The sequence below is a fragment of the Bombus impatiens genome, unplaced genomic scaffold (genome assembly GCF_000188095.3).
Source record: "Bombus impatiens unplaced genomic scaffold, BIMP_2.2 scf_4012, whole genome shotgun sequence".
Lineage (NCBI taxonomy): Eukaryota > Metazoa > Arthropoda > Insecta > Hymenoptera > Apidae > Bombus > Bombus impatiens.
The window spans coordinates 412,060-432,113 of NT_180431.1; the positions used below are offsets into that span (position 1 = coordinate 412,060).

General features: G+C 38.9%; 2 protein-coding genes across 3 annotated transcripts; one reads left to right on the forward strand and one right to left on the reverse strand.

The window, feature by feature from the left end:
* Positions 1-805: 805 nt before the first annotated feature.
* LOC100742329 lies at positions 806-4,934 on the reverse strand. Of its 2 annotated transcripts, none has more exons than XM_012393685.3 (8): positions 4,707-4,934; positions 4,091-4,198; positions 3,803-4,012; positions 2,915-3,442; positions 2,163-2,232; positions 1,922-2,084; positions 1,090-1,308; positions 806-1,031 (listed from the first exon to the last, which is right to left on the reverse strand). In XM_012393685.3, the coding sequence occupies exons 1-8, from the start codon at positions 4,731-4,733 to the stop codon at positions 986-988; spliced, it is 1,371 nt and encodes a 456-aa protein (XP_012249108.1). In that variant the 5' UTR covers positions 4,734-4,934; the 3' UTR covers positions 806-985. The 2 variants fall into 2 exon arrangements, with proteins under 2 accessions (XP_012249108.1, XP_003494865.1); XM_003494817.4 differs by having other exon boundaries at positions 806-1,013; positions 4,707-4,932.
* Positions 4,935-6,394: 1,460 nt separating this feature from the next.
* Positions 6,395-12,853, forward strand: LOC100742455 (4-coumarate--CoA ligase 1). The gene is made up of 10 exons (XM_003494818.3): positions 6,395-6,577; positions 8,142-8,494; positions 8,916-9,123; positions 9,341-9,510; positions 9,642-9,837; positions 9,944-10,098; positions 10,178-10,361; positions 10,483-10,811; positions 11,639-11,834; positions 12,167-12,853. Exons 2-10 carry the CDS (start codon positions 8,252-8,254, stop codon positions 12,247-12,249), a joined length of 1,764 nt encoding a protein of 587 aa, XP_003494866.1. The 5' UTR covers positions 6,395-6,577; positions 8,142-8,251; the 3' UTR covers positions 12,250-12,853.
* The last annotated feature ends 7,201 nt before the right edge of the window (positions 12,854-20,054 follow it).

Here is a 20,054-nt window from a genome sequence, read left to right on the forward strand (position 1 = left end):
GGAGGTATTATTGCCTACATCATTTTTTTATGTATTGTCCTTGTCGTGAACGTATGTTTTTATACTAGTCTGTTAAAAAAATTCACAGAATTACGTCAGTAAATCGTGAGACAATTCTAGCGTCAGGTTTTCGTATTTCTAAATCGTCTTTTAAAATTGAATGCACATTTCCTCGACTGATACTAAGCTCTTTAGCGATTATCCGATCAGTGATAACACAACTTTATAAACACGTTAAAAGTTCTTCTTTAGAACTACTCAGTAGAAGATCGAGCATCATCTTCCATCTCTTCTCTTTCGTCATGAAATTTCTTCGACCATTTGTAAATGGTTGCTATCTTCATGTGCTTCTCACTCCCTCTCTATATGTTTTTTTTTTTTAACATACCAACTATTTCAGTTCCTTTTTTGTTGAGATTTACAAGAAATTGGCATTAATGCATCGTTCTTTAAAAAGATCGCCTGACATTTTCTAGACGTGTGATGGTCGAAGGAAACATGAGCATAGTTTGCTATAAGCGAACTGGTTATCGTAGGCTCGCGAAACTGTTTATAGATAAAACTATAAACTGCATTCCTCGGCCGACCAGATCGCCGCAGCGTTGCTGAGATAACAATAAAAATATCATTCAACGAATTTTTTAAACAGAGAAGTATGTTCTCTTTGTGTAATGCACTTGAAGAAACAAATTATATAAATTACGATTCGATAAAATATTATCTTAAGTATAAAGCTTTGGCATACGTTGATAGTTTAGTAAAACGAAATATAAATAACGCGAACAGAGGTATTGACAACAAATTCTTTTCTCGTGTACGTCTTGCAATTTATTCTCACGGTTGGTATACAAAACACGAAGATTAAGAGAGGGGGGAAAAAATAAGGAAGAAGGTGTTTTGCCGTGGGACCGACTCGTGATACCGAGCGAGCTGTTCTCGTACTTCCGAACGAATCTTTGTCCACCCTTCTCCTACCTCTTTGACTTTATAGTCGAGTGGTTCTATTGTAGCAGCTGCAACCAGGAAGATCACTGTACGATTTCGATACCAATGTCCCATACTTGTTTCATATTTTCTCATCTTATTTACCTGTCCAGTAATCGCTGCTTTAGCTCGGGTGGATAGGTTACGTATATATAATGATCGGGCATTTCTTCGTTCGAAGGCAGGTTATCGTCCCCTGGCTCACCTTTTCTTCTGCCACTGGTTCTACTGTCGCCAGGACCACTCTGATCGTGTAACGAGGACGTAGCCGTTAGATCTCCATCTAAGCTTCCCGTTCCATCCAACCTGTCTTCTTCTGCTGAACTGAAAGATTGGTGTTTTGGTGATGAATCATGGTAATTGACGAGGATAAATAAAATGTATGTACTACATTTCGATAAGATGAATGATATCTTTGGTTAAAAATATATAATACGTTTCGAGTGGGAATATTGATATCTGGTATCTTAAGTAGAATTTATGGGATTAATGACGCCTTCGTGTGTTTGAATTGTAAAAATGATTTCGGATGTTATTTTTTCTATACTATCAGGTTCTTCGGTGTAAACACAATGTAAATCTTCGAACGTCTAAACATTTACGTGCATAAAAAGAAAGATTTATATTTGCACTTTTATCCAAGCCGTTCGTTAATATCTTAAGTTTAATTCTACGTAGATATACATATGTGTAATTTTTAATATCGAATTTTGGAACGATTTCAAACAAAGTTACGAAAAGAGTATGTGACTTATCATTGTTGTAAACATTTGACATATTTGTATCGTGTTGAATCTTTAATTAGATCTGCCTAGCTGCATATGTGACGACAGTCGTCGTGCTGATAAATTCTCTTATCGCTGTTTTTATACACACGCGAACGGTGATAAATCGCGGGGCGATATTGTTATGTGTAAATATGTTTCAACGTACGTACTTGAACAGCACCCAAATAATGTAGTAGCACGCGTAAATGGACAAAGACAGAACGAGCAGAAAAATGCTTAACAGGTACCAAGGTGTGTGCCTCTGTTGTTTTTTCGTGTCTTCCCAATACCTGTCGCAGCTAAGGTACCAGCATATCGCGCGATTCAACTCACCTAGAAAGAAGGAGAATGATAAAAATTGGAAATCCAATTTGTCGATAAGACGTCTAACAAATTGATCGAACGGCATACCTTCCATTTCCTGGAAATCTCGTACCGAAAGATTCGTCAAGAGTCCAGCGATGCAATCGCGGATCAGTACCTGTTAACATCATTCAAATAATAATAATATTCGTGACATAAAAGAATACGATATTTATGATACGTGCTTGTTATTTCATCCTATGCCATAATTCGTTACTACACTTTTTATTTCCTCATTAACCGTGCTTTTAGTCTACGTATTATACGGAAGATTGCGTTAATACTCATGATACTCGTGATACTTCTTCGGATTTGGAAAGTTTACGTGACTCAAGTAAAATAGTGATTAGTCATTTTAAGACAAATGGAACGACAAATGAGGCCAGGAAGTGATTAATCCTCTCTCAAATGCGCTACAAGGAAGAAAGGTATCTATATTTACGAGATTATTCGAAACAATACTTAAGTAATGCCAAAGCGTTTTGTAATGCCTAAAGCTTCCAAGGACAATACAACAGTCACTAGAACGATAATCTTACATACTCAAACACCGATCTGTAATCTTCGAGTTGCATAGAGGACAGAGAAATCGGCCGTTCGTGAATTCATATGGCAATGAAAGATATACTATTTCTCTCACGAGCAGATATTGTCTTATAGAACCAAGGAAGTCGTCCACTTATTCGTATCGTTCGACTATTCCTAGATCTTATCGAGGTTTCATCGAGATGATTTCCAAGAGATAAATCAGACCCTTCATTTAAAAAATTTTCTACAATCTTCCCACGAAGTCAACTAACTTCGCATTGCAACTTCAGCTTCTGCAGCTCCTCCGGCTTGCAGTTGGCCTTCAACTTCCTCAGGTGCAACCCCTTACGTCTTTTCTTGTCGACGGCTGGCAACGCCGCTTCCACGAGATTCTCTTCATCGTCCTCGTCTTCTTCGTCTTCGTCCTCTTCGCCGTTGTCGCAGGCGTTACTCCTGTTATCCGGACCAGCGATTTCGACGTGGTATGCAGTTCCTGGCAAACGATGATTCTCTAAAGCCCCGCTGTCCTCTCGATGACAATATTGCTGAATGTTGGTGACAGCTCCACCACCAGGAATAGTGCAGGCTTTCTCCACCGGATACGTCCCCGAGAAACTGCCTCGCGACTCACAAGGCATCACAGATGTGTGACGTTGCTCCGTGTTCTCTTTCCAGACTTGTATATCCGTGCTGTGGTGGCCAGTCTCGTCGTCCACCAGGGAATTTTCGAAATCACGGTTTCCAAGCACGTCGCATCTCATGATGTCGCAGTAATCCGCGAGGCACACCGCGTCTTCCGCCTAGCCTCCAACAGTTTCATTTATAATTGACACACTTGGCAACTGGTCTTACCGTATTTGAAGTTATTTGTGTGCGTTGCGAAGGAGTGTCGATAGATTTTCTGTGCCAGGTGGAAAATGGGAGGTGTCTCATAAAATCGATGAAGTTTACACGATGTTTTTCTCTAGAAGCATATCCCTCCTTTATTATCCCGTTATAAGAGTATATATTTATAATTACAATTATGGCAATTATTCTAACGGAATGGCAATTTTGAAAGAAACGAGGCTTTCTAAACGACTCGTGACATCTCCAATTCTACACTCTATATCTCGAACAAATTATATTTACTCGAGCGAATCGAAAGATGGAAAACGTACCGTGTTAACATTGCTTTTGTGTCTGTTATCGAAGTGGGCATCCAAGTGTTTCTCTGCGTAGAAGGATTTGCCACACAGACCGCAGGTCCATTGTGACGGTCTGTGTTGGTGTTTCGCCTTTTGCTGTGGTCGAAAAATATCTCGACTTTCGTGGAACGGGCACTCCAGAGGCAGCTCTACTTGATGTCTCTTCAGAATTGGCATCCATCTCTGAAACCTCGAGAAAGTTGAAAGATTTTCCACGGCGACAAAGTTACTACAAATGGACATTTTGCAAATTTTCTTTACCTTCTGAACTATCCTCCTCACCACGGACGCCCGATCGCGGGGGCATGATATTTTAAACACGCTGGGTCCTGGCCAGGGGATTACGGATAAGAGTAACACTACCAAGACCTGCGAAACGCAAAATACACACTTATTCCTTCACTTATTCATTCTTTCTCCTTGCGTTCGAATGAACAACGTCGTCGTAAATTATTGTCGTTCGTTTATTCGGAGGTTTACTAAAGTTTACTAAGTAGTACTCGACAACAGCACGTCCATAGTGCCGTAATTTTTTCAATACTGTACTATCTATTAGTCTATATTCGTGACGTCTTTCTGCTCGTGTTTCTCATGGAATATTTATACGATCGTGTAAAGCGACCGTTAGCTGTACAAACTGCATGGAAGGAAAAATTTTCACGCACTCTGATCTCATTAGTTATCATTTCTCCGTTCCGTACGACGCTATCTCGATAAGAACCGATCACCCGCGACTATACGATCTCAAAAGCTACGACACGAAAAGTGGAAAAAATTGATTTGTAATGACGCAATCTTGCTGACGTGACGGATAGACGATGACCATTCCGTCTGTCGATACAAACACGTCAGTTAGGCCGATTCTTTTTATAATTACCTCGAAATGAAAAGGTTGGGTCTTCATTCATAGCACAGACTCGCTTAGCGACAGTGACCTGGTGCTCGACGATGATCTAGCGTTGCGACGAATAACACGAATATCCCGTTTCTCAATATACTTGCTCGTCGCGGTTCACGGTCAACTGGGGACGTAACGGGGGTTGCAACGAGGCCATGCTATAGGGGTGAACGTCGACATGGCGTCGTTGCCTTTGCGAACAGGGATGAACTCTCGTGGGGCGCTTAATTGTTTGACTAGTTAACTCACCGCTAACCAAATGAATTTATTTCGCGGTCAAATATTTTATCAAGACATATATTCGAATAGCTTATTCGTTTTATGTAAGTAGACCTTCGTGAGTGCCTGGAGTAACGAAGATTTTAGAGTAGTTTGCTTTCGCTTTTAAATGACATATTCGTGCATTGTAACGTTAGTTGATGTGCTTATAGGTGAAATGACTTGCGATTAAGAATTTGACATGTAGATACAGTAGATATAATTATGAATGATATTTCACATTTCTTGACACGTGTTTCACAACACTTGTCGTACGGACCTGGACGTAACGTTGGAGTCGGCGTCGATGACGACGCGCCGACGCATCGACCCCTCGACAATGTGCCGGGTGCAATAGTTGGAGTTAAATACAGACGACGTTGAAACAATGAAAAAATGTGATTCTCATCGATTAACGTAACATTACCAGGTCATCGACGTTTAGATGCTGTTGAATTAGCAATCAAATTGCTTTGTCTTATATTCATAAATAAATGTATCAAGCTTATTTGCCTAAGGATCACCTATAGGGTGTTCGTTTTGTCAACGAACGATAAAGCGCTAAAAGGTCGGAATCCCGTCACCAGATGGCAAGAGGGGAGACGTTTTTAGATACAAAATCCAAGTTGGTCTCTGTATCGTTCAAACCGTCGGAAATACCGACGTGAATTTTCTTCTTATTCTTCCCTTGACAATTTCGTACAGCGCCATACCACGATGTTTAGCTCCTTTATATTCCACAGGAGTGTAGTTATATAATGCGAATGGTAAGATCAGTTCGTTTTGATTATGTAACACTGACCAAAGTGTAACAAGTATTGTATACAATATATGCAGGCTCCATGTCTCAAAGTAAATTCATGTTTTCTGTAGACGCAAGGGATGTAGTTTAAGAAATACAGTCTAATACATGAAATACATAAAATACATGAATATTGTAATAAACACTCTGAGTAATTTATATATCCACGAGTATGATGTGGATATATTTCTACTATTTTATATGTCTTAACATAAATATTTTCAATCTAACGTGAATATTCATAAGAATATAGCTAGGGTATAATTGTCAGAACGATAAGAGGAACCTGATATTTATTTATCAGTCCAACAATAAATAGTAGGCCTGTCTCGAACTAATCGACCAAATGTTATTGCATTTAAATCATCGTCTAAAGCGGGAAGAACATTAATCGATGTTCGTGAACACACGTATCCGCGTTGTGGATATTATCATAATGACAGAATCAATTACTTACAATCGAGCAGAGTGTACCGAAAATACAGTCGTTCGTGAAAGCGTCATTATAGTTTTCGCATACAAATAACCATCCCTGTACACGCCTCCTCTGCTAGAGTGTTGGGTGGGGGAATGGCGTATCTACAGGCGGGCAGAAGTTAAATGGTTTGCAACAGAAACTCGTAGTCTGTCAGTGAAAGTCAGTTAGTTGAGTAAGCTTCGCCAGTTCTGTGTCGTTCGTCGGTTCGTGGTATTGCGACTTTCTCAAGTACATCACGTCTAAGTGGAAAACAACGACTCGAGTCCTACGGCTACGCACTAACATTTGCACCGTGTATTCAAGATCATCAAGGTTTGCACGTTTTCCTACGTTTTTCTCTATTTGACAAGTGTATTTTATCGACGCTGGATCGTCCCTTTCTTAATCGATCGCCATCAATATCGAAACAACAGATATTCACTATATCAAAACCGGTTTGCAATTTTATTTGCATAAAAGTAAATAAAATCAGAAATTTGATTTTCCTATGCAACAGGTCAGCCGAGTAAAAATCGATCAATCGATGGAAATTATAAACACGCTTAGTTCTGCGTCGAGATCATAGATCGAAAGTTAGACAGTACCTATTTTCGAATAATTTTGATTTACGGTCGATCAAGTGTTTCGAATGTATTTGACATAAACAGATGTTTATCGCGTACTTGCATTCGTCGCGAAGGCAACGTTTCGTGGGTTTATAAGAGGCTCAACATCGTGATATCGTAAGTTTGCTATTGCTCGTAACGAATAGTAAACGTGAAACAGCGAAAACTAAATCTCTGTCTGTCTGAGTCGCCGCCAATGCCTAACGAACGAACGTTCATCCTCAGGAAGCTATCGCAAAATGTTATTCGAGGCCAAAGCACCATCTGGCGTTCCAAATGCGTAGGTGTAGAAGCTTCAGACGGCGCAGGATTATTCGTACTTTTCAGAAAGTTCAATGGTCTCTCGATCGAAATATTTAACATCGATTTATTACACAATCTGTTTCAGCTGATGCGATATATGATACGATACCAATGATAACATCTTTGATTCTCCGAGAGCTTGTTTACGAACAAATTGAGCGCTCATTAATATCTGGTTTAATACTGTGACATACAAAATTCATAAATAATAGCTTTCTTCGATGGTAGCAATTTATTATGTAAGACAACGTTGAATGAAGCAGAGTCATAGTCGACAACTGCAAGTCATTTGGTAGACTGTTCCTCGACTTACCGCGATAATATACGAAGAAGCCGCTATATTTACGTATGGCTGAGAATAAGATAACATCTAGACGAGGTGTGTTAATGTCGATAACCATGTTGTACTTTGATCTTCTACTTATTCTTCACTGGCAGTTTGTCGTTCTATTGATTCAGATTCTTTTGATCCGGCGCAAACAATTCAATCTACTGATAAACGTAGCCCGTTTGTTATTCCACAGACATTCTTACAGACATTACCATTCGGTCTGTTCGTCGCAGTGTAACTTGTTCTATCGGTATATGGTAATGCAATCAACAAATTGGCACAATTATTTATACATTATTGTTGACATCTCACACCTCTAAGGACTTCCTGGAAGAAGCTTGATGATCATGAACAAATGGATTACCAGGAAAAGATTATGTTGTTCGTTCGGGATTAAAATTTTATTAACTTCTGTAATCGTTTCGTATAATTGTAAGATCTCGATCTAGATGTTTACGCGATGTATATTGTTGTTGTATGTATTTCTGCTCTCAACGTTCTGCGTCTTCGTTCCTCTTAGCGTCAAATCAGTTGACCCACATTAAATCGCGTGTGCCTTACTCGGCACACGTTATTCCCATAGCTAAAAAATCATTTTTATACGATTCAACTGTCATCGTTTTTATCTCTTTTCCAGAGCGTACCCGTTCGACGTGATCCCATAAACTGCTAAGAGTTCGTTAAAGTGTTACTATTGAACTATTAATAAATTATTGGAAGATTAGGATAAAATATTGCGTGGAAATAATGACGGGAGTCAGGCAAATTTTTCGTTGCACTCGAAGACTAAGCCAGATATCGGAAAGCGGGACGAAAGTTGCAAACCAGTTCGCGAGACACACTTCTACACAGGCGCGACAGAAGATCATGGAGGATGAAAATGGAAAAAAGATTTTCTTGTCGCCGTTCGGCGAGTTCACGCCCTCCGAGATGCTTGTTCAGGAATACATCTGGAAAAATGCTACGAAATTCGCTAACAATATTGCGCTGGTAATGTTATAAACAAATTATTACAATTTCTTTTTTTCCCCTCTTTATTAGAGCAGTTGTGAAAGGATGGAACAATTTCTTTGTTACTGTTATAAGTCACAACAGTCGTCGGTGGGAGCGATGATAATAATTAAATGCGATAAGCACGAGTAACTCTTAAAGAGCGTAGCTTGTGCGCGCTTACATTCTTACGTTCGTTGCATACGAATAAATTTTAAGATTACTAATATTGTATGCAAATACGTAATACGAGTATGATCATAGAAATCAAGTTAAATCAAACGATTTTTAATTGTTACAACATAGCTACAACAGTTGCTGATTAAGATAATTTTTAGTAGCTACATATTCCAAAATGACGCAAATAGTAATTTTCTATGCTAATTCGATGACTCTAATGCAATCGATGTTACTATATTAGGAATGCTCGGTGACCGGAAGGAAGTATACGTACAGCGAAGCGAAGGATGCGACTAATTATATCGGAAGAAGTTTGATAAATATGGGTTTGAGAAAGGGCGACGTAGTGGCTTTGATATCGCCCAATTATCCGGAAGCGATTTTAGGTACTATCGGTATCCTAGAAGCCGATCTTATTGTTACTACAGTGAATCCTACCTATACGTCTGGTGAGTTGAATCCATTACTGATTCGGCAATAAGTTAACTACTTAATATACATTTGCGCTAGTATATTTAAATAAGTATGCATATGCAGTAAAATGTATTTGCATATTAAATTATTCGATAAGTGAAAAAAAAGAATTAATCAACATAATTTCATTAGCAATTCTGTTCCTGTTCTGTTTCTGCAAATCATTGCCAATTATTTTCTATTACTAAACAGATGAAATAAAGAGGCAACTGAAGATTGCCAACGCGAAGGCGGTCATTACAGTGGCAGAAATTGCACCGATCGTACTCCAAGCTTCGAGAGATATCCTCGCATCTGGAGGACACTTGGTGGTTATCGAGGATGGTAGCGGACCTATTCCCGATGGTACCGTGCCGTTTAAGGTGAGAACTAAAATTGATCATAGTGTCGAGCACCTCGGATAAATTGATTGAATTCGAATTCGTAGGCGTGAAACCATTTGGTATAATCGGTACGAGTTGAACATTGGCTCAAGATAACGAAACTTTTATAGGATCTCATTGCACGTGGCAAAACGTTACCGCCTATAACCAGTTACCAAATGTCTCCAAACGATTTGGCTGTTTTACCATTCTCCAGTGGAACGACAGGCTTACCAAAAGGGGTGATGTTGACGCATAATAATTTAGTCAGTAACATGCAAATGGTGGAACAGACGTGCGAAGAAAAAATGTGGCAAACTACAACGGGTAAGCATCGTTTATTATCGTTTATTATTACTTATCATCTTAGTATCGTAAACTTATTCGTTCGTTTAATATCGAGCATCATTGACGAGGTTAATTATTTTTGCAGCCGACTTCCAAGAAGTATTACCTTTAATATTACCTTTCTTCCATATTTTCGGGTTAAACGGCATGGTGTTACCGCGTATCGCTTCCGGTGCAAAATTAATAACTGTTCCCAAGTTCACGCCGGAACTATTTATTAGTGTTTTAATGAAACACAAGGTGAGAATTCTGTTGGAGTATATCTTTTATTTAGCAGGATATGTTTCAGGAATGTTTTCAAGAGTACTTTATTTCACAGGTGACGGGTCTTTACATAGTCCCACCGATACTTCTGTTCTTGAACGCTTGTACATATATAAAGAAACAGGTTTACGAAAGCATGCATCACTTTATCAGTGGTGCGGCTCCGTTATCACAGACGGATGTAGAAAATTTCTATCAAAAGTATCAGTTAAGCCCTGATCAGTTGAAACTCTGTCAAGGTAAGATTTTAACTCTATTCCTAAAATTTCTATTCTCCAATCTTTCGTGCTTCATTAAAGTTGAACTTCTTTTGACAAAATCTAAAAAATATTTATCATTTGCTTAATTTCTTTCAACAAGGATATGGATTGACGGAGACCTCGCCAGTTGTTACCTTGGATGTAGGTGATTCGAAACCAGGAAGTGTCGGAAGAAACATTGTTGGTTGCGAGGTACGACTAGTCGATCCAAGTACGAATGAAGATATTTCTGAACAAGGTCAAGTCGGTGAAATATGGGTCAGGGGGCCTCACGTTATGAAAGGTTACTTAAACAATGAAAGTGCCACGAACGAAATGATAGTCGAGAATGGCTGGCTGAAAACCGGGGACATTGCTTACTATGACAAAGACTCCAATTTCTTTATCACGGATAGAATGAAGGAGTTAATCAAAGTTAAAGGATTTCAGGTGAATGACACCTCCATTCATAGAATTAGTAGATAATATATCAGTCTTCCTTACGTGGTAATCCTATTCTAATAAGTTTGAAATATGTTATCGAGATCATCATTCTGAACAACTTTTCCCTATCCATGTCACTAGTTTCCGAGATATTCGCAAAAAGCTTCAATTAAATTTATTTTCCACTCATCCCATACTCATACATATCAATCATTCTTCATGTAGATAAGAAAAGATATATGACTATGGTAACGCTAACATGACTTAATTTTTATTTCACTCAATTCTGTGACTGTGTCGAAAAATCCGAGTACTACCATTTATCATTATTCATATGTACTATCAAACACACTTTTGTGTATAAAATGTATGGAACTCGTAAACAATATTAAGTTGGTTGTATTACAGAACTTTTACTTTGTCGCCTATGTAATTTTGATAATCGAATAACTGCATTTTTCGATATAATTACATAGTATTAATTATAATATGCAGCGATAAATGCAGTAATTATAAATTGTAATATATATATATATATTCTTATTAATAGGTATTCTATAAAAATATTCGTAGGAATTTTCCAATTAAACATTGATGTATGACCAGTTACGTTTTTATAGTTATGTAAAGCGTATTGCATTTTACTAATTCTTTCGATCTCCCAGGGTCAAAGTATTGAGTCATACGTCGCGTCGCATGTTTTCTGTACGATACAAACTTTATTAGTACATTCTTCTATTAGTATGTTCTTAAGCGTTTATTTCTTCATAAAAAACACCAATTTGTTTATCTTTCAAATCTCATTTCTTTATCGATTTAAAATTTTGCGTCAGGTACCACCAGCTGAAATGGAAGCTGTATTAAGATCGCATCCAGACATCCAGGAAGCAGCTGTGATCGGTGTGCCGGACGAAAGATGCGGTGAGATACCGAAAGCTTTCGTAGTGACGACGAAAGGGTCAAAAGTGACTGAGGATGACATTAAAGATTTCATTAAAAGCAAAGTGTCAGAATACAAACAGCTGCGAGGTAAAGTTTTTCAGTTTACGTTTAATGCGAATGTAATCTATGATGTCATGTTCTGTATATAAAAACGATTAACGTACCAATGAATACATCTATCTTTTTCCTGTTACATTATGTAAATTTTCCAGTACATAAAGTAAGTTCTTTAAAATAGTTAAATAGTATCGTAAAATTTTTTATATATATTCTATTAATCTATCATCTTTATATATATTATATTAATCTATCTGTTTTTGATTGTTTTTTTTACGATACAAATTTCATTTAATATTGTAGTTCTTATTTACCTGATCGATAATGTAAGGTAATCGAACGTGAATTTGTAATAATTTCAGGAGGAGTTACCTTCATAAATGAGATACCGAAGAATGCGAGCGGGAAGATCTTACGATCGAAGCTGAGGAATGAGTGCATATAATAAAAGGTTGCTTCTAAGAAAGACTGAGGAACCTCATGCCAGGTCTTGCTGACAATCAATACCATTATGGGATCAATTATTAATTAAGAACGGAATACGGTGAATTGTTTTTGCGAAGTTAATTTTCGTGATAATAGCAATCGTATTGACTATTACGTTGTTATGAGACTGAAAAAGAAATGTTAATTTTAATTGGCCAATAACCACGCGTGCAATGGATCTCTTGCGAGCGAATACTTTCACGATACTTAATTTTTATCGTTTATTTACTTTCCTTCCTTGCAATCTTAAGAGAAAGAGAGAGAGAGAGAGAGAGAGAGGCGGAGGAGGAAAGAAAATGAACTACGATTTTACTTACTAGTATAAGAAAAAAAGAAACGTAATTGCGTATGGGCATGGTTGCAAAAAGTGATTTGGAAGATCATGCATTTTATCTTTAATGCCATTTAATATATTACCGTTCCGACCGTTTTTGTGGTGCTATCTGTGACAATGCAATTAATTCTACTGTGACTTAGATAGTTTTTAGCGATATTTGATTTTTACGGTGATTTATGCCAGAGAATAACCGATTAATTAAGCAATAAAATGTTTTATAGCTGATATAAATGAAGCTTCATACTATAACTCCTTCGTCAGCCCTTTCCTTGATCGTTTCGTTTCACCAGAATACATTTATTATGCGGACATACATTGAATTAATAAATAATTCATTTAAATGGGTAAATAATAGGTATATTTCTCCTTTTTTTAAAAAATATTACTGATCATTTTATATGACTCAGTATATGCAAATTACATCAACTCTGTTTCTATTTAGCGGCTACTCGGGATCGGAGCTGGTATATTTTTGAAACAGTTCCTTTTGGAATTATCTTCTGGGTTTCGAAATAACTTGAAATAACTTTCATCATCATAAATTACCAACGAATATCCTTCGAGGAACAAAGATTAGTAATAGAGGTAGAAAATATCATTTTACAAAATATGGTCGAACTGACTACATCAATAAATTCTTATGTAGTCAATCCTGGAGTAAAATATTTTCTCTTGTTGATATACTACGGTATAGCGATTTAAAGATGCTTTGGAGGAAACTTTGTGTAACATTATGTAACATTATTACTGTACACGATTCCCCTCGAATAGCTTCATTTCATTATTCAATCTCTATATTGACAGTTCTACCAGTTCCTTATCACATATTCCGTATGAATTCTACGGTAATCACCATAGTGAATTCTACCATCTTGCCGAAAATTAAGCTTCCACGTGTGAATTTCCATGAGTTTGTTCGTGCCGCCATTTAATCCCTCGAAGGCTGCAACTACGTCGTTCTGCAAATGCATCTATCGTTTGTAGAGATTTGCTTTCGCGCTTTGCTTTCGAGCATTCCTTCCATCTGCTTCATAGGTAAAGGTTCTCCGGTCGACGCGACGTTCAGCATAAGGGGTGGGGGAGTAAAGCCTCGAGCTGCTTTTCACCCCTAATGTGTGGTTCTAAGTGCGTGCCTCATCCCCTTGAGGAAGGTTTTGCAACCATGTTTAATATTATTCGCGGCGTAGTAGTGCATCGAATTGGTAAATAAGAAATATGCTAAATTCTGTTCTGTTGTTCGCGAGAAAATTGGCATTTCTCAGGTCGAAGATTTATAGAACGAGACAAGCAAAATGGAAAATGTCGAATTACAGATTTTTGGTTTTTACGATTATTAAATACAAATATAAGTTAATTATATTATCGAAAATAGAAGTTAATTATCGAGATAGAGACATAATTATAGATTGTTATTTATTTGCATTGTTGATGTATAATACATATTGTACATAGTATGATAGCAATGCTTCCCATAAGTATTCATCGTAGGATAGTTTTCAATCTCTCAGAAGGAAAACTGAGATCAACTACATCGTTTCATTTGTCCACATAATTAGCGTTAAACTAGAACAAATTACTTCGTTTTCGAAAGTTGTAAATTCAAGATAAGTTTTAAAAAACTAATTCTTGCGACATTATCGCTCTTTTCCGCATTTCAATTTATGAAGTTGATTAATGTGGTCGCCGCCAGTTTCAATTACGAAGCAAAGTAATCAATTCGTTTTATTACAATTTCCCAATACATTATTATCGTCCTTTGTGATAAAGATATTTCTTAAAATATTCCATTGTTTCTAAATTTGCGTCCGCAGCCGATAGCTGTGTTTTCGTTTCCAATCGGTTACAGTAAATACACCGTTAGAAAATTAAGTTTTCGAAACAAGCGACTACCGCAGTGTCGGATACCTCGTCGATCGTGAACCGTAAAGTTCGTCTCGCCTGGAAACGTCCGGGGAGACCGTGGAGACTCGGCGTAAACGGTCGGAATTTATCTCACGAGCGCGTTCAGTTTTCCGAACGATTCAACGGAACGCTTCGCGTTTCACATTCGATAGGTGGAAATAACGTTGCCCGGGTGGAAATGGACGCAAACAAATCAATTGGTTCCGAATGAAATCAAACAAACGCGCGAGACGTTTCAGTGATTCGACGAGCACCACCTTGGTCTTTGTTTCTCTTTTCTTCTGGCATAGTCTGATCGAGAGCATAGAGAATGAAAAATAGGAACGAGCAGGCTGCATCGTCGTGACACTCATTTTTTCTTGCGCTCTGTATCTCCAGTTGCTTCTTCTTTCTTCCTCTCTTTCTGTTTGTTCTTTTAATTCTGCCGACACCCTAGTAGTCACGCTCTAGTAACGACAGACGGTTTCGTTTCGCATTGACCGACAGTGCAAAGTCCATTGTACCACTCTTTTCGTTTTAATCATCGCTATGGACAACTTGATACAATTTGTTGGTATCATTGGCGATTCGAGGAAATGGAGAACACTGAAAAAGAGATTGTATCGTAGAAATTGAATAGTTCAGGAATGTAAAAATACCAACACCAGTCTGTTACTCGTCGCGTATAGGTGACACACCCTGGAGGGAATTAGTTGCAAGTTTTCGCGGTTGAGAAGGGACGCCCTTCTTGGAACTTTGTCCCGATGGAAAGTTGGAAGTTGAGCCGTCCCGAGAGCTGTATTCGGCGTTTTACGCAGTGCGAAACACTGTCAGTTAAACTTGTATCGCTGCCTGAAAGAGTCATGCCCCTGTAACAATGCTCGTAGCGTTCATGAGTGCAAACTGGGTTCAGCTTTGCTTCTCCTTTAACTCCGTTTAAGAATAGAATCGAGGAGAGACGAATAGATTTATTAAGAACGATGACGTGATATTGTATTTGGAATCGAATGAAAAATAATATAAACAGTTGTATGGGGTATTTTGAGCACTACTAAACAGAAATTTTCACTTTCAGGTGCAATTGAATCGAAACGATCGCTGCTCGTTCAGCCAGATGGAAGGTCCGCACAAAAAGATCGAGACTGTGCTGGTGGCGGTGTTCCGGATAAATTTATTTTAAGTGTCCTTCTGATGGCAGAGCTCGATTCACCGTCTTCAGATCAAAGAAGTAATAACAAGGAGGGACTCGTCGAGCAAGTGTTCTCGGTAGGGATGTGGTAAGAATTCATTTCTTCGTGCCCCTTTTCCTCTTATTCCCTTTATTTTGCAGTGACCCGCAGTGCTGCGTCAGAAGTGGTTGAAAAAGAAAGAGACGCTAGCAGAAAGCGTGAGAAGAAACGAGGTTTCCGGGCGCATATGAAATGCACCGACAGAAGATGGGGGAAGCATCCGTCACTGTTTTATTTTCGGGGAGGCGCGAGCCAGATGTTGCCAGGGCTGGGTTTTATTAGACTTCAAGCTTAGCTTTTGTACTTCTATTTTCCGCCTCAACTTCCACATTGGTTTGATTTAACCTTGCGAAGGTCATGATTCATGTGGCAAATATACATATGTAAAATCTTTTTGCAAATATTTTTACATAGATACGTAAAGTTTGCGGACGAAGATTAGCTGCTATACATATACATTATGTGTTCATCGCTTCAAACTGGAGATGAGAAAGGTTAGAAGATAATGGAAGGTCGAAAGATTCGAGGAAGGTGGAATGAAAAGAGGAAATGAAAAAGGGGATGCAAAGGCTGTAGAAGCAAGGAGAAAAAGGAATGATATAGAATAGAAAGCAAAGTAAAGAAAGGAAAGTGTGTAGAGAAGGGCAGACAAGGACTTCATACTATAATGTCTACCTTTTTTTATATTAATTACGGAATTTAAGTAACAATAATTTGTAAATCCTACCTTTCCATTATCCAAGTCTAACACGATGACGAAGTCTCTAATCTCTTCCCTTTGAACCACTGTAAATACATCATCCTTTTTAATAAAGTTTCGGGCGCTGAACTTGCCAGCCCAAAGAAATCTTAAGTCAATAAAGATACGAAGTTGAATAAGTCTTTGAAACTTCTCAAAATAAAGTTGGCTATAACGTTTTGAAACAGAAGCAAAGTATATGACCTGCGAATAAATTACATCAACCCCTATGGAGTCATTAACGTTCAAGAGGAACACCTAAATCCTTCTCTCGATAACCTACCGAAGAAACGTAGAATCAATTTCGAAGATCACTAACCGGACAGTTAATCTATCCTCCAGAGTCCATAGATCAGATCTGGGTAATAACTAATAGAATGTACGACCCGAATGTTACTCCTTTGTTCTTCGTTCTATCGACTGGCAAGGGTCAATTAAATTTCAGCAGAAAGGGGCTAGAAAAAAAGGATGGATCGAGCGTGATTCGCCGGAAGCGATTTCTTTTGGAGGGAATCGCTTTGAGAGAGACGACGTGTCGACGAGCTTTGAACGCGAAAACGGGGCTGAGGCTTGCGAACGAACGCAGAGGGCGAAGAAAATAGAAAACTGGCCTGTTAGCTAGTATATGTATGAGCTCGGGTCCTTTGGGGCTGACGTCGAAAAGAGTACAGGGCCGTGGCCACGGGGGCGCAAGCTGACGAAGGGGGACGAGGTCGGGAACGGACGAAAAAGGTAGAATTGAATTCACTGTCGGTAACGGGCAAGGGGTGATACGGTGCCATTATCAATTTACAGGGATCAAAGGCGGTGCCACACGACGCTAATTAGTCCGGTGCAACGTGACGGCAGAATCAGCCGTCTACAGGTTTCGAATGGTTGGATGTGTTCCTACGAGAGGCCGAGCGAAAATCTAATTGCGGGCCGGACCTGGCTCGCAAACAGCTTTTAATGATTTTCGGATAGATAGTTTCGGATAGTAGTTGACGGAGAAACGGTTAATTAAATGGCGATGGAAGCCCATCGGTCTTTTTTCCAATTGCCAACTAATGTGCTTAGTTTGCATTTCTAAAAGTCGAAAGATATTTTAATGTCATTTATTTACCGAATTTTATTCATTTTCAAAGGAGAGGAACATTGCTGACACGAATTCCACAACCTTCGGTAGTTTTCAAATGGCTTTGGAGTCAACTTTGATACGGTGATACGAGTTCGATAACTCTTGTACTCTGTTGGTAGGTTTTGACTTCGACGATCTGATTTCTATGCTTTTCACGAATTTAGACTCACCTGGATTCGATAATTCTTCAGTGCATTGAAACGAGTACGACTGTCAATCGCCCTACATTGACCATCACCTGTGATTCGAAGATATTTTATGCAATATGTTTGTTTGTTTGTATACGTTTTAGGTACGACACTTTGATAAGGTTTCGTCATATAGTTCATGAAGTTTTGTCACGACAGCGTGATCCCCTGCTTAGATAGCAATGAGGACAGAACTACCGGAGAAATAATGGAGCAATCAGGGTGACGGAGAGCGAAACAATCCGGAATTTGTTACCCCGGTAAACTCTCTTCTTTCTTGTTTTTCAACTTCAGCTGGACGTACCGGAAATTACAGCCTGGTGCCCTTCGATTTCTTCCATCTCCGGTCGAGATGCAGCGAGTCAATGTGTGAGTTCAGGTTTCTAGTGGCCAGGATAAACCACGTTGCACAATCTAAGGAAACGATAACGTGGACATCAGTGTGTATCCCGGGTGAAATTCCTGCCTCGATTTCTCTTTCGTTCTTCTTTTATCGTTTTCGCGTCAGTGACTTGTTTCTTTCCAAGTGATATATCTCTGCAGTACATAATCCCTCGGAAAACTTTACCAATTGCAAATTGTTCGTTCTGATTTATTAGTCGTGTATTATTTTATATTATGCGTAGTATTTTTACTCGAAGTAACGTTGTATCACGTAAGATTAATATTATCGATCGTTTTATTCAAGTAGCGGACAAGTCGAGAGGTATTATTCTAGAAATTTTTCAAAGAGAACGATCACTCTGGTATCAATAGTCGTTTATCATGAACTGTTCGACGATATTCAGGCGACGTTGGCCATTCGCGACCAAAGTTGAAGTTCCTGAACACTCTGCCTCTCTCCTAATAAATCAATATTGACAGGGATGTTATATTTTTCTTTCACCATCTTCCAGACGTTCCAGGCGAATATCACATTCCATCTGTATCGCGTTTTCCCTCGCGTTCCTTCTGTTATTATATCCGACCAGAACACGGGAAACCTTCTCGATGTTTTTTCCGATGCCAACGCGTTTCCATAATTTTCTTGGAATTGAAATCGCTACAGTTTTGTTGTTTTCCTTTCTCATCTATTTGCCACAAGGCGAACCAAATGCCTTCGGAAACATACACGAAACGAAGCGAGGACTTGATTTTGACTATGATTTTAAGCGAGGACAAATGAGAAACGTTCGCCAGCAACTTGTATTAATTTTCATAATTACAATATATGGCCTGAAAACTGCGTTTGTCAGCGACAGTCGATAATAAATTACCGTCGCACGAAGATAGGATTATAGATGGACGGTACGAGTTTTTGCAGGTCCTACCAGTGAGTAATTAATTTTCAACCAGTAGATAGAGGAAGAGAGAGAGAGAGAGAGAGAGAGAGAGAGAGAGAGAGGGGGGGGGAGAGACGCACAAGCAAGATTTTAAGGACATTCAATGAGAGAGATGAACTCATCTCGTTGATGCGAAAGAGAACCTCACTAATTCCGGTTGACTCAACTTTAACGTCATTTTGCATATAATTTGTGACTTCATTACTCTCTCGTCTAACTTTACGAAATTTGCATTGTACCGCGACGGCACATTAAATTAAACGATCAGAAATATTTCGTCCAGTCGGTTGACAGACCACGGAAGTCTGTCGAAAAGTTCGATATTACCAAAACTTCTGACCCGGCATGATGTTCCATTTGAAACGTACCATTCTCGATATTCGCCCCTGTCGAGAAAGAAATTTTTTCAAAGCCGCGCAGTCATAAATCTAGCTTTCTGGAATCGCGCAATATTGCTTCGAAGTTAAAGCTTCCATCTCGCGATCCATCTCTAACGGACACCATCGAAAACGAACATTCGTCACAGCTATTGAAATACATGTCATCAAGAACGAAATGCAAACCAGCACCGGTAATCAATATTGTTCTGGATCCGTGCTAACGACTCGAAAAACTTCGAGTACAGCCATGTCATAGCAGACATGGCAACAATACTTTGTCAAGCACTGAAGCAGCGAAAATATTTCTTTTCTTTTGGCCTCGACCGATATGTTACAACAGGAGGACCGTTTCATTACGTCCCATTGTGTCCCCGTGCCTTCGCACCCGGTTCGTCGTTTCATTTCGGAAACAGGACGCGACGAACCCTTTTGCCCTGAAATTTCGCTTTAATTGCAGACAAACTAATGTCACCGGATGAGCATGTTCCACAGGCGTTGATTGGTACGTTCACCACTTATCCGTGAACGCGGTGATCGGCCGAACGAAAATTATATGCAGAATATGGTCTCT

What these genes read in the sequence shown, in the direction of transcription:
- LOC100742329 (XM_012393685.3), bottom strand. Translation starts at nt 4,733, where the DNA reads ATGAAGACCCAACCTTTTCATTTCGAG. An exon ending in ACAAAAGCAATGTTAACACG is followed by an intron (nt 3,443 to 3,802) that starts GTACGTTTTCCA and finishes GTTGGAGGCTAG; the next exon opens with GCGGAAGACGCGGTGTGCCT. An exon ending in AAGCAGCGATTACTGGACAG is followed by an intron (nt 1,032 to 1,089) that starts GTAAATAAGATG and finishes GAAATCGTACAG; the next exon opens with TGATCTTCCTGGTTGCAGCT.
- LOC100742455 (XM_003494818.3), top strand. Translation starts at nt 8,252, where the DNA reads ATGACGGGAGTCAGGCAAATTTTTCGTTGCACTCGAAGACTAAGCCAG. An exon ending in ATGGTACCGTGCCGTTTAAG is followed by an intron (nt 9,511 to 9,641) that starts GTGAGAACTAAA and finishes AAACTTTTATAG; the next exon opens with GATCTCATTGCACGTGGCAA. An exon ending in TCAAAGTTAAAGGATTTCAG is followed by an intron (nt 10,812 to 11,638) that starts GTGAATGACACC and finishes ATTTTGCGTCAG; the next exon opens with GTACCACCAGCTGAAATGGA.